The sequence below is a fragment of the Zophobas morio genome, unplaced genomic scaffold (assembly GCF_036711695.1).
Source record: "Zophobas morio isolate AGI-343-1 ecotype UQ-CSIRO unplaced genomic scaffold, CSIRO_AGI_Zmor_V1 ptg000008l, whole genome shotgun sequence".
NCBI lineage: Eukaryota > Metazoa > Arthropoda > Insecta > Coleoptera > Tenebrionidae > Zophobas > Zophobas morio.
In genome coordinates, this window is record NW_026972113.1 from 6,861,287 (window position 1) to 6,874,969 (window position 13,683).

The 13,683-nt window shown below is 31.9% G+C and overlaps 1 protein-coding gene across 1 annotated transcript; it reads left to right on the forward strand.

The window, feature by feature from the left end:
- The first annotated feature begins 2,341 nt into the window (after positions 1 to 2,341).
- On the forward strand, positions 2,342 to 5,607 carry LOC135125186 (fatty acid 2-hydroxylase-like). The gene is made up of 7 exons (XM_064050573.1): positions 2,342 to 4,206; positions 4,269 to 4,549; positions 4,596 to 4,805; positions 4,857 to 5,033; positions 5,083 to 5,215; positions 5,268 to 5,387; positions 5,433 to 5,607. The coding sequence occupies exons 2-7, from the start codon at positions 4,298 to 4,300 to the stop codon at positions 5,516 to 5,518; spliced, it is 978 nt and encodes a 325-aa protein (XP_063906643.1). The 5' UTR covers positions 2,342 to 4,206; positions 4,269 to 4,297; the 3' UTR covers positions 5,519 to 5,607.
- The last annotated feature ends 8,076 nt before the right edge of the window (positions 5,608 to 13,683 follow it).

The window sequence follows — 13,683 nt, forward strand, 5'->3', positions numbered from 1 at the left end:
AGCATTTTCGAAAATTACCAAAAAAATTCCTTTGTTCATCTCGATTTCTTCCAAAAATCGTTTTGGATTCAATTTTTTTGAAAATTCTTACATTTTTTGCAGAATCGACGGAAGAAATATGGCAATTTTTGAGAACCTGTATCAAATTTTTGACTTTTTTCAAGCACGTTCGAAATTACCAAAAGGGATTCCTTTATTGATTTCGATCTCCAGATGTTGTTTTTGGTTGTTTTTTCGAAAATTCGTACAATTTTTCCATAATCGCCAAAAGAAATATGGTAATTTTTGAGAAATTTTGAAAATTCCAGCTCGAAACCGAGTATTTCGAAAATTTTGATCCGGAACCTTGAACCTGTCATGTTTTTTTAAGCTCGTCGAAATCTATATTTCAGAATTTTTTGTCAACTTTTACGAAAGTTCAATTTTTGAAAACCCATATAAAATTTTTGGCTTTTCCCAAGCATTTTCGAAAATTACCAAAAGAGATTCTTTTGTTCATGTCGATTTCCAGAAATCGTTTTGGATTCAATTTTTTTGAAAATTCTTACATTTTTTCCAGAATCGACGGGAGAAGTATGGCAATTTTTGAGAACTTGTGTAAAATTTTTGACTATTTTTCAAGCACGTTCGAGATTAACAAAAGGGATTCCTTGATTGATTTCGATTTCCAGATGTTGTTTTTGGTTGTTTTTTCGAAAATGCGTACAATTTTTCCACAATCGCCAAAAGAAATATGGTAATTTTTGAGAAATTTTGAAAATTCGAGGTCGAAACCGAGTATTTCGAAAATTTTGATCTGGAACCATGAACCTGTCATGTTTTTTTAAGCTCGTCCAAATCTGTATTTCAGAATTTTTTGTCAACTTTACGAAAGTTCAATTTTTGAAAACCCATATAAAATTTTTGACTTTTTCCAAGCATTTTCGAAAATTACCAAAAGAGATTCCTTTGTTCATGTCGATTTCCAGAAATCGTTTTGGATTCAATTTTTTGAAAATTTTTACAATTTTTCCAGAATCGACGGAAGAAATATGGCAATTTTTGAGAACCTGTATCAAATTTTTGACTTTTTTTAAGCACATTCGAGATTACCAAAAGGGATTCCTTTATTGATTTCGATCTCCAGATGTTGTTTTTGGTTGTTTTTTCGAAAATTCGTACAATTTTTCCACAATCGCCAAAAGAAATATGGTAATTTTTGAGAAATTTTGAAAATTCGAGCTCGAAACCGAGTATTTCGAAAATTTTGATCCGGAACCATGAACCTGTCATTTTTTTTTAAGTTTGTCCAAATCTATATTTCAGAATTTTTTGTCAACTTTTAGGAAAGTTCAATTTTTGAAAACCCATATAAGACTTTTGACTTTTCCCAGGCATTTTCAAAAACTACCGAAAGGGATTCCTTTATTGATTTCGATCTCCAGATGTTGTTTTTGGTTTTATTTGGTTGAAAAGTCGTAAAATTTTTCAGCAATCGCCAAACGAAATGTAATTTTTGAACTTTGAAACCGAATGTTTCGAAAATCTTGATCTGGGACCATCTAGACCTTGTGTTTTTTGATTGAGCTCGTCGAGATCAACATTTCAGATTTTTTTGTGGATTTTTAGTCAACTTCAACAAAAGCTAAATTTTTGAAAATCCATAAAATGTTTTTGACTTTTCCCAACCGTTTTCGAAAATTAGCAAAAGGGATCTCTTTATCGATTTCGATCTCCAAATGTTGTTTTTGGTTTTATGTTCTCGAAAATTTGTACAATTTTTCCAAAGCCGCCAAAAGAAATGTAATTTTTGAGAAATTTTGAAATGCCGACTTTGAAACCGAATTTTTCGAAAATCTTGGTCTGGGACCATCAAGACCTTATGTTTTTGGATTAAGCTCATCGAGATCTACATCTCGGAATTTTTTGTTGATTTTTTGTTAATTTCAACAAAAGCTCAATTTTTGAAAATCCATATACATTTTTTGACTTTTCCCAAGCATCTTCGAAAATTAGCAAAAGGGATCTCTTTATTGATTTCGATCTACAGATGTTATTTTTGGTTTTATTTTTTTGATATTTCGTCGAATTTTTCCACAATCGCATAAAGAAATAACTTTTTTTTTGTCACTTTTGAGATTTTTTAGAAATTTTAGGTAGAAACCCAATATTTCGTAAATTTTGCTCCGGGAGCATGAACATGTTTTTCGATTAAGCTCATCGAGATCTATATTTCAGAATTTTTTGTCAACTCTAACAAAAGCTCAATTTTTGAAAACTAAATAAATTTTGACTTTTCTTAAGCATTTCCAAAAATTACCAAAAGTCATTCTTTTATTTATTTCAATCTTCAGATGTTGTTTTTGGTTTTATTTGATCGAAAATTTGTAAAATTTTTCTAGAATCGTCAAAAGAAATAGGAGTATAATTTTTGAGAAATTTTAAAAAGTCGACTTGGAAACCGAATAGCAGCAAGACCTTATGTTTTTTGACTAAACTCGTCGAGATCTACATCTCAGAATTTTTTGTAGATTTTTAGCCAATTTCAACAAAAGCTCAATTTTTGAAAATCTATAAAAAAATTTGACTTCCCACGCATTTTCGAAAACTAGCAGAAGGGATCTTTTTATTGATTTCGATCTCCAAATGTTTTTTTTTTGGTTTTATTTTTTCGAAAATTCGTACAATTTTTCCAGAGCCGCCAAAAGAAATGTAATTTTGAAATATCGACTTTGGAACCGAATTTTTGAAAAATGTTGGTCTGGGACCATCAAGACCTTATGTTTTTTGATTAAGCTCATCGAGATCTACATCTCAGAATTTTTTGTCGATTTTTTGTCCATTTCAATAAAAGCTCAATTTTTAGAAAATCCATATAATATTTTTGACTTTTCTCAAGTACATAGTAGGCTATGGAATAAAATGTGACATGTTCATTTTTTTATAGGGTGATATTGCCAAATAATATACCCCGTAAGAAAATAAAGGTGGGGCGGGTGGGGCCAGTTAATATGCTTCGGCAATCGGCATTATATTGAAATTTTATTATTAATTTGAAATTTATAATGTATAAGTCTTCCAGGGGGGGCAACCACAACTGCTAGAGGGGGCTCAGCCCCCTCTTGCCCCCCCGTAGCTACGGGGCTGTCCCAACCCGTGACGAGAGGACTGACATGACTTACGTAATCCTCTTTGCTCCTCTTAGGATACATACGGTCACTAACGTCATTGCCTCCACTGATGCAATCCGTTGTGTGAAGAGTGAATTGCACGGAAAGCCGCAATTCTAGTTAATCCGTGACCAGAGGACCGCATCGAGCGACGTAATCGGAACATTTGGTTTTCCAGTTTTAAAGTTAAATTATAAAATGTTGTTAAACATACAGTTTTGATCTTTGTTCTAAAAATGTCTAGGGTAAAAATTTAAGACGAATTCATATACGGTAGACAAACAGGCAAACAGACAGACAGATAGACGAAAACGGGAGACCCTTTTGTCATCTCTTTGGGTTATGAAACGTCGAGAAAATATGTAAGTAGCCAGCTAGAAAAGTCACACCCAAAAGCTTCACAATTTTTCTAAAATTTTGACGATTTTCTATGTTAATTGTCTATCAAAATGGCCCAGGACCCCCACTACATAGCTACTATATGCTGTAGAAACAAGTTTCAATTATCAAGAAGAGAATATGAAAATGACTAACGACCGGAAATGGAACATTAAAAAAAATGTTAGTTTATTGTTGATAAATTATTATTATTACTGTTATCATATTATGGTCAAGTTATTTAAATAAATTTCGCTTTTGCTACAATTTTCAGTTTAATAGCTTCATATAACGTACTACTTTATCACCGTGTTTTGAATCAGGTGTCGGCTAGTATGCAAAATTAAGTCAAATTTAAACCTATCGTTTAGGTAGTTAATTAAAAGGTGCATGGTCAAGACTTTGTTTGTGTTTTCAACTTTTTCAACATTTTTATTGTGTCGTAAACTGAAATTATCAACACAAAAATCAAGTGTCCTGTCGCGTTTCTCATTTATTAGAGAGCAAATGTTCACAACTACTGTACCACTTACTTAAAATTCCACTTTAATAGGGGCAATAATACCCAATAGTACGTCATGCCGGTTTTTTATACCATTGTTTTAAAAATATACACCTCGCCCTTGAAAATTAGATATACTAATAGCGGTTTTATGGTGGAAAACAGGCACGATATAAAGTAAGTACTTTACAATATATGAAAACGACGCATTTACCGCAGTACACATTAAACCCTTCCAGTCTTCCCTTTAACTCAGTTCTTATTCACCATGGTTGCCACCCGGGATTCCGACCATCAACAAACCTTTACAGTGACCCATCGCGGCAACCATTACAACATCCGCAACTTCCTTCAAAAGTACCACCCTGGAGGGTTCAAATGGGTGAAACCGTACGAAGGCAAAGACATCACCAAGAGTATGGAAAAGTACCACCATTCCAAAAACGCCTACTATATACTACGAGAATACAAAAAAGGGGGTCGTGATAGTTCCAAAAATGACAGTGACGAAGACTTAGAAGTAAGTGTTGCTTTTGGAAATATTGTTGATCAAGCTTGGTCTCTAGAGCATGGTGGATTGGAGCAAACCCATGGTGAGTCAAGTGGGGGCTCTTGGAACTAAATACCAAGAATGGGTGATGTTGCCCGTAGACCGGAAACTAATCTTATTTGGAAACCCTATTTTGGAAAACTTGACTAAAACACCACTCTACATGGTACCGTTGTTTTGGATTCCGGTTCTTACCTGCTTTTTTGCTTATGGATGGAAGGAGCTCGTAATGTTAGACGCATCTATGGTTATTATTAATTGCGTGCGTTCTTTTTAGAATTGGTCTTTAGATCTGTACTCATGTCTACACATGTCTTTGAGTACTCTAATTGGTGTAGTTATGTCAACATTAGTGGAGTATGCATTCCACCGATGGATTTTCCATTCGGTTCCTTCAGGAGAAAATAAAATGATGATATACATCCATTTTTTTATACATGGTCTTCACCATAAAGTGACACATTTTTGGTTGAGGTATTCTTGATAATTAAACAAAATTTCAGGCCCCTTTTGATCCGCGGACCACTGTTATTCCTCCTGTTGCAACGACGGTACTTGCTTATTTATTTTATTTACTATACTCTGTATTTTTGGCCAGATCAGTTGTGTTTTTTGTAATGACAGGAATGATAATGGGTAGGTTTTTAAATCCATTTATCCTCTTTCTATGTTCTTATGTTTTTCTAAGGCTACATTACATACGAACTTACTCACTACTATATGCATTTTGGAGCACCTAACGAAAACAGTTATTTCCACTATCTGAAAAGAATACACAACCAGCACCATTTCAATCACCACGATAAAGGTAAGTGCCAAGGGTATAAAGTGCTTTTAAAACACGAAGTTTCAGTATTCGGAGTAAGCAATATGTTTTGGGATACAATTTTCAACTCACTGGTTGAATTAAAGAAGCTGCACATGCCTGTAAAATGGTGAAAGTGAGTAGAACGTTGTTCTGAATTATTTAAGTAAGGGTGATCAGAATTATTTGGTTACGGAAGATTCTTATATTTTTTTAGAAATATTGTACTACAATATAGTATTTTTTGGCAAAAAACTGTTTCATTATCCTGGTCCAAAGGTGTCATTGCGTACAATTCTGGCATACAGTCCTACGTCAGGATCCACCACAACCAACTCAAGGTTTTTGGAATCAAGGTAAAAGGTACAGACCTTATGGTGATCCAAGTGGTACCTTTTGAAAGAAATGAACACTGGTACTCCAGTGGGTACTGGACAAGGATCTATTATGTCCAAATGCCATATTGTGACAAATTTCGTGTAAAGTTGTAAAAAAGATGTGTTATCTTTGGTAAACAACAGGCAACTTGAATTTTGGGTCATACCCGAACAACTTTTTGATTTGTGGGTACTTTTCTGGAAGAAAAGCGTGTTCCTGGACAACACGACGTAAACAACAATTACAGCGTTTCATCAATATTCTAAATAAATTTAAGTAGTATCATACTACTAACATTTGTTTAAAATTCGGGTTAGTGTTTCTAAAAGATAAAAAATCATTATCGTTCAAATATATATTTACAAACAATTTCCCGTCGTAGTGGGAAATTTGCGTTTACTTTTGCTTATCTTTATTTTGAGATAAGGCCATTCACTGTTGGGTGGGGATAAATAAAATAAATTTTATGTGAACCTTTACAATGCAAAGTAGTTCCACGTTCTAGAACTTTCATTAGCACAGACTTGTTCTGTGTCTGAGTGGAAGAAGCTTAACATTTATAGAAACGTTAGAGATAATATTTTATAAAATACAGGATGCGGCATTTAAAAAATGTGACAAAACTGACATTTACAAATTTAATCACTTTGTATAAATAAGTAGCAGCACTTCAATGTTCAAGTCAAAATTCAAAATTACAGACCTCGATTCTTAAATATGGCGATGAGAGTTTTTAAATATCACCATTTTCGCCCATAAACGAGAAATACATGTATTGAAAAATGTAGTTTGTACGGAAGCGAAGAAAAATGTTGTTATCTTGGTGGGGATCGAACCCACGCCTCTCGCTTTCCGGGCAAGCATTCAGACCTCTAGACCACGAGGCGACTTATCTTTCTTCGCTTACCGAAGTGTTATTGTGCCGCCACACAGTTCATAAAACCTTTGCTTGCGTTATCATTTTTCTCCTTTTTTAATCTTAAGGTATCTACGAGTAAATCTCTAAAAATATGTATATAGAGTATGTAAGTTGCAAAAATGCAACTTATCTTAGCAAGTATTAAACTCATCTTGATTTTGTTAGAGATCATGTCATTTGCCAAAATTAATCTTGTCTTAGCAAATATTAGCCCCGCCCACCAGCCCCTATTTTCTTCGAGATTATGTCATCTGCCAAAATCAATCTTGTCTTAGGAAGTACTAGCTCTACCCACCCGCCCTCTATTTTTTTGAGAGATTATGTCATTTGTCAAAATCAGTCTTGTCTTAGCAAGTATTAGCCCCGCCCACCCGCCCGCTATTTTCTTAGAAATTATGTCATTTGCCAAAATGAACTTGTCTTAGCAAGTATTAGCCCCGCCCACCCACCCGCTAGTTTCTTAGAGATAATGTCATTTGCCAAAGTCAATCTTGTCTTGGCAAGTACCAGCCCCGCCCGCCCGCCCTCTGTTCCCTTTGAGATTATGTCATTTGCCAAAATCAATCTTGTCTTAGCAAATTCTGGGTTGGGTCACGTCAAGTCAGGTCACAAAAGGTCAAAATTTGTCTCCTTTTCCATGGATTAGTGGGACATAAATCGGAATTGCTGGTGAATAGTTAACAAAAAGAAGATTCTAGAATTCTGTTTGGGTGAAGACCAATTTCAGAAGAATTTGGATTTCAATTCAAAAATGTTGGTAAATAGTGGCTCGAAAAGTCAGGAAACTTCACAGAGGCGAAGGTTGAACCCATATAACAACCGAAAAAATTTAGAAGAATTCTAGAATTTCAGGAAGCTGAAGTCGAAAAAAAAAGAAGAAAATTGACAACATTAAATGAAGGATTTAAAATCCTTCATCTAAAAGAACGCTATCCTTTTGAATTGGAACCAAAGACTAATTATGTATTATAGAAAAATTAAAAAATCAAAACTACTCTTATCATTGTTTTTTTTTCTACTGCAATATTATATTTTAGATGAAATAAAAAAATTTTAATAGATTATAGAAGAAAATTATAAGAGTAGAATAGGATTAGTAGGTACTTAAATCGGAATCACTAACGAATAGTTGACAAAGGAAAAGCTTATAGAATTCTGTTTGGCGGAAGACCCATTTTAGAAGATTTTGGACTTCAGGTCAAAAATGCTGGCGAATAGAGAATCTAGAAGTCATTAAACATGGTAGAGGTGGAAGTTGAAGCTTAACTTAATGAGAAGCAAAAAATTCTAGAGGAATTGTTCTAGAATTTTAGGAAGCTGAAGTCCAAAAAAGAAGAAAATTGGCAAGTGAAGAATTTAAAATTTTTAAAATATTTTTTAATGGATTGTGGAAGGAACTTATAACGATAGGATCAACGGGGATTTAAATCTAGATCACTGACGAATAGTTGACAAAAGAAAAGATCCTAGAATTCTATTTAAGAAAACATCTGTTTTAGAAGACTTTGGACTTCAGGTTAAAAATACTTGTGAGTAGAGAATCTATAAGTTAGTAAACTTCGGAGAGGTGGAAGTTGAAGCTATATGATAAACAGAAAAATCTAGAGGAGTTCTTTTAGAATTATAAGAAGCTCAAGTCCAAAAAATAAGAAAATTGGTTACGTTAAGTGAAGGGTTTAAAATCTTCCTTCCAAAAAAACGCTATCCTTTTGAATTAGAAGCACAAGATTAATTCTGGATTTTTACAAAAATTAAAAAATGTAACAACCCTTATAATAATTCCTTTTTTTCCAATTCTATGTTATATTGTTGATGAAATAAAATATTTTTTAATTGATTATGGAAGGAAATTTTAAGAATAGTATTAATGTTTGGGTCAAGACCAATTTTAGAAGAATTTGGACTTCAGTTCAAAAAAAGTTGATTCTAGAATCTAGAGTTCAGTAAACTTCGCAAAGGTGGATGTTGAAGCTATATGATCAGCAAAAAAATCTAAAGACATTTTTCTGGAATTTTAGGAAGCTGAAGTCCAAAAAGGAAAAAAAATTGACAACGTTAATTGAAGGATTTAAAATCTTCCATCGAAAAAACGCTATCCTTAGGAATTAGAACCACAAGACTAGTTATGGATTTTTAGAAAAATTAAAAAAATAGAAAAACTCATAATAGTTTCGTTTTTTTCTACTTCTATATTATATTTTAGATGAAATAAAATTTTTGTAATAGATTATGGAAGAAAATTATACGAAAAGAATAGGATTAGTAGGTACTTAAACCGGAATCACTAACAAATAGTTGACAAAGGAAAACCTTATAGAATTCTGTTTGGCTGAAGACCAATTTTAGAAAAATTTGGATTCAGGTCAAAAATGCTGGCGAATAGAGAATCTAGAAGTCTGTAAACATCGTAGAGGTGGAAGTTGAAGCTTAGCTTAATGAGAAGCAAAAAAATCTAGAGGAGTTGTTCTAGAATTTTAGGAAGCTGAAGTCCAAAAAAGAAGAAAATTGACAAGTGAAGGATTTAAAATCTTTAAAATATTTTTTAATTGATTGTGGAAGGAAATTATAACAATAGGATCAACGGGAACTTAAATCTAAATCACTAACTAATAGTTGACAAAGAAAATATTCTGGAATTCTGTTTAGGAAAGATTTGTTTTAGAAAAAAATGGACTTCAGTTCAAAAATGCTTGTGAATAGACAATCTAGAAGTTAGTAAACTTCGTAGAGGTGGAAGTTGAAGCTATATGATAAGCAAACATTTCTACAGGAGTTCTTCTAGGATTTTAAGAAACTGAAGTCCAAAAAAGAAGAAAATTGCCAACGTTAAATGGAGGGTTTAAAATCTTTCATCTAAGAAAACGCTATCATTTTGAATTTGAATCACAGGATTAATTATGGAATTTTAGAAAAATAAAAAATCGAAAACAACTCCTATATTTTTTTTTCTACTTCTATATTACATTTTAGTAGAAATAAAATATATTTTAATTGGTTATAGACTGAAATTATAAGAATAAGATTAGCGGGGACTTAAATCGGAATCACTAACGAATAATTGACAAAAGTAAAGCTTCTACAATTCTGTTTGGGTGAGGAGCAATTATAGAAGAATTTGGACTTCAGGTAAAAAGTGCTGGTGAATAGAGAACCTAGAAGTCAGTAAACTTCGCAGAAGTGAAATTTGAAGCCATATGACAACCAAATAAATCTAGAGGAATTCTTCTGAAATTTTAGTAAGCTGAAGTCCAAAAAAGAAGAAAACTGGCAACGCTAGCTGAAGAATTTAAAATCTTCCATCGAAAAAATGCTATCGTTGTGAATTATAAACACAAGAATAATTATGGAAATTAAAAAATCAAAACAACTCTTATAATAAATCCTTTTTTTTTTCTAATTCTATGTTATATTTTAGATGAAATAAAATATTTTTTAATTGATTATGGAAGGAAATTATAAGAAGTATTAGTGGGGACTTAAATCGTAATCACTAACGAATAGTTAACAAAAGAATTCTGTTTGGGCGAAGACCAATTTTAGGAGAACTTGGACTTCAGTTCAATAATGTTGATGATTCTAGAATCTAGAATTCAGTAACCTTCGCAAAGGTGGAAGTTGAAGCTATATAATAAGCAAAAAAATCTAGAGAAGTTGTTCTAGAATTTTAGGAAGCTGAAGTCCAAAAATGAAGAAAATTGACAACGTTAAGTGAAGAGTTTAAAATATTCCTTTTAAAAAACGCTATCCTTTTGATTTGAATTAGAACCACACGACTAATCATGGATTTTTAGAAAAATTAAAATTCGTTTTTTCTACTTCTATATTATGTTTTAGATGCAATAACATTTTTTTAATAGATTGTGGAAGAAAATTATAAGAACAGAATAGGATTAGTGGGTACTTAAATCGGAATCACTAACGAATAGTTGACAAAAGAAAAACTTATAGAATTCTGTTTGGCTGAAGACCAATTTTAGAAGAATTTGGACTTCAGGTTAAAAATACTGGCGAATAGAAAATCTAGAAGTCAGTAAACATCGTAGAGGTGGAAATTGAAGCTTAACATAATGAGAAGCAAAAAATTCTAGAGGAGTTGTTCTAGAATTTAGGAAGCTGAAGTCCAAAAAAGAAGAAAATTGACAAGTGAAGGTTTTAAAATCTTTAAAATATTTTTTAATTGATTGTGGAAGGAAATTATAACAATAGGATCAACGGAGACTTAAATCAAAATCACTAACGAATAGTTGACAAAAGAAAAGATTCTAGAATTCTATTTAGGAAAAAATCTGGTTTAGAAGACTTTGGACTTCAGGTTAAAAATACTTGTGAGTAGAGAATCTAGAAGTTAGTAAACTTCGTAGAGGTGGAAGTTGAAGCTTAACTTAATGAGAAGCAAAAAAATCTAGAGGAGGTGTTCTAGAATATTAGGAAGCTGAAGTCCAAAAAAGAAGAAAATTGACAAGTGAAGGATTTAACATCTTTAAAATATTTTTTAATTGATTGCGGAAGGAAACTATAACAATAGGATCAACAAGGACTTAAATCAAAATCACTAACGAATAGTTGACAAAAGAAAAGATTCTAGAATTCTATTTAGGAAAACATATGTTTTAGAAGAATTTGGACTTCAGGTCAAAAATGTTGGCGAATAGAGAATTTAGAAGTCAGTAAACATCGTAGAGGTGAAAGTTGAAGCTATATGACAAGCAAACATTTCTGCAGGAGTTCTTCTAGGATTTTAAGAAGCTGAAGTCCAAAAAAGAAGAAAATTACCAACATTAAATGGAGGGTTTAAAATCTTCCATCTAAGAAAACGCTATCCTTTTGAATTTGAACCACAGGACTAATTATGGAATTATAGAAAAATAAAAAATCGGAAACAACTCCTATAATAGATTTTTTTTTCTACTTCTATATTACATTTTAGTAGAAATAAAATATTTTTTAATTGGTTATGGACTGAAATTATAAGAATAAGATTAGTGGGGACTTAAATCGGAATCACTAACGAATAATTGACAAAAGTAAAGCTTCTACAATTCTGTTTGGGTGAGGAGCAATTTTAGAATAATTTGGATTTCAGGTCCAGAGAATCTAGAAGTCAGTAAACATCGTAAAGGTGGAAGTTGAAGCTATATGATAAGCAAAAAAATCTAGAGGAGTTGTGCTAGAATTTTAGGAAGCTGAAGTCCAAAAATGAAGAAAAGTGACAACGTGAAGTGAAGAGTTTAAAATATTCCTTTTAAAAAACTCTGTCCTTTTGAATTAGAACCACACGACTAATTATGGATTTTTAGAAAAATTAAAATATGAAAACAACGTTTATAATAATTTCTTTTTTTTTTCTACTGCTCTGGTATACTTTGGATGAAATAAAATATTTTTTAATTGAATGTCGAAAGAAATTACAATAATAGGATCAACGGGGACTTAAATCCGAACCACTAACAAATAGTTCACAAAGAAAAGGTTCTAGAATTCTATTTAGGAAAGATCTTTTTTAGAAGAATTTGGACTTCAGGTCAAAAATGCTTGTGAATAGACAATCTAGAAGTAAGTAAACTTCGTACAGGTGGAAGTTGAAGCTGTATGATAAGCAAATATTTCTTCAGGAATTCTTCTAGGATTTTAAGAAACTGAAGTCCAAAAAAGAAGAAAATTGCCAACGCTAAATGGAGGGTTTAAAATCTTTCATCTAAGAAAACGCAACAGGACTAATTATGGAATTTTAGAAAAATAAAAAATCGGAAACAACTCCTATAATATATTTTTTTTTCTACTTTTATATTACATTTTAGTAGAAATAAAATATTTTTTAATTGGTTATGGACTGAAATTATAAGAATAAGATTAGCGGGGACTTAAATCGGAATCACTAATGAATAATTGACAAAAGTAAAGCTTCTACAATTCTGTTTGGGTGAGGAGCAATTTTAGAAGAGTTTGGACTTCAGGTAAAAAATTCTGGTGAATAGAGAATTTAGACGTCAGTAAACTTCGCAGATGTGGAATTTGAAGCCATATGACAACCAAATAAATCTAGAGGAATTCTTCTGGAATTTTAGTAAGCTGAAGTCCAAAAAAGAAGAAAATTGGCAACGCTAGCTGAAGAATTTAAAATCTTCCATCGAAAAGCGCTATCTTTGTGAATTATAAACACAAGAATAATTATGGAAATTAAAAAATCAAAACAACTTTTATAATAATTCCTTTTTTTTCTAATTCTATGCTATATTTTAGATGAAATAAAATATTCTTTAATTGATTATGGAAGGAAATTATAAGAAGTATTAGTGGGGACTTAAATCGTAATCACTAACGAATAGTTGACAAAAGAATTCTGTTTGTGTGAAGACCAATTTTAGGAGAATTTGGACTGCAGTTCAATAATGATGATGATTCTAGAATCTAGAATTCAGTACACTTCACAAAGGTGGAAGTTGAAGCTATATGACAGCAAAAAATCTAGAGGAGTTGTTCTAGAATTTTAGGAAGCTGAAGTGCAAAAATGAAGAAAATTGACAACGGTAAGTGAAGAATTTAAAATATTCCTTTTAAAAAACGCTATCCTTTTGAATTAGAACCACACGACTAATTATGGATTTTTAGAAAAATTAAAATATGAAAACAACGTTTATAATAGTTTCTTTTTTTTTCTACTGCCATGGTATACTTTGGATGAAATAAAATATGTTTTAATTGATTGTGGAAGGAAATTATAATAATAGGATCAACGGGGAATTAAATCCGAATCGCTAACAAATAGCTGACAAAGAAAATATTCTAGAATTCTATTTAGGAAAGATATGTTTCAGAAGAATTTGGACTTCAGGTCACAAATGCTTGTGAATAGACAATCTAGAAGTTAGTAAACTTCGTAGAGGTGGAAGTTAAAGCTATATGATAAGCAAACATTTCTACAGGATTTCTTCTAGGATTTTAAGAAGCTGAAGTCCAAAAAAGTAGAAAATTGCCAACGTTAAATGGAGGGTTTAAAATCAT

Excerpts from the sequence above, each read along its gene's own strand:
- LOC135125186 (XM_064050573.1), top strand. The coding sequence starts at position 4,298 with ATGGTTGCCACCCGGGATTCCGACCATCAACAAACCTTTACAGTGACC. Across the intron at positions 5,216-5,267 it reads AATGACAGGAATGATAATGG|GCTACATTACATACGAACTT; the intron begins GTAGGTTTTTAA and ends TGTTTTTCTAAG. Across the intron at positions 5,388-5,432 it reads TTTCAATCACCACGATAAAG|TATTCGGAGTAAGCAATATG; the intron begins GTAAGTGCCAAG and ends ACGAAGTTTCAG.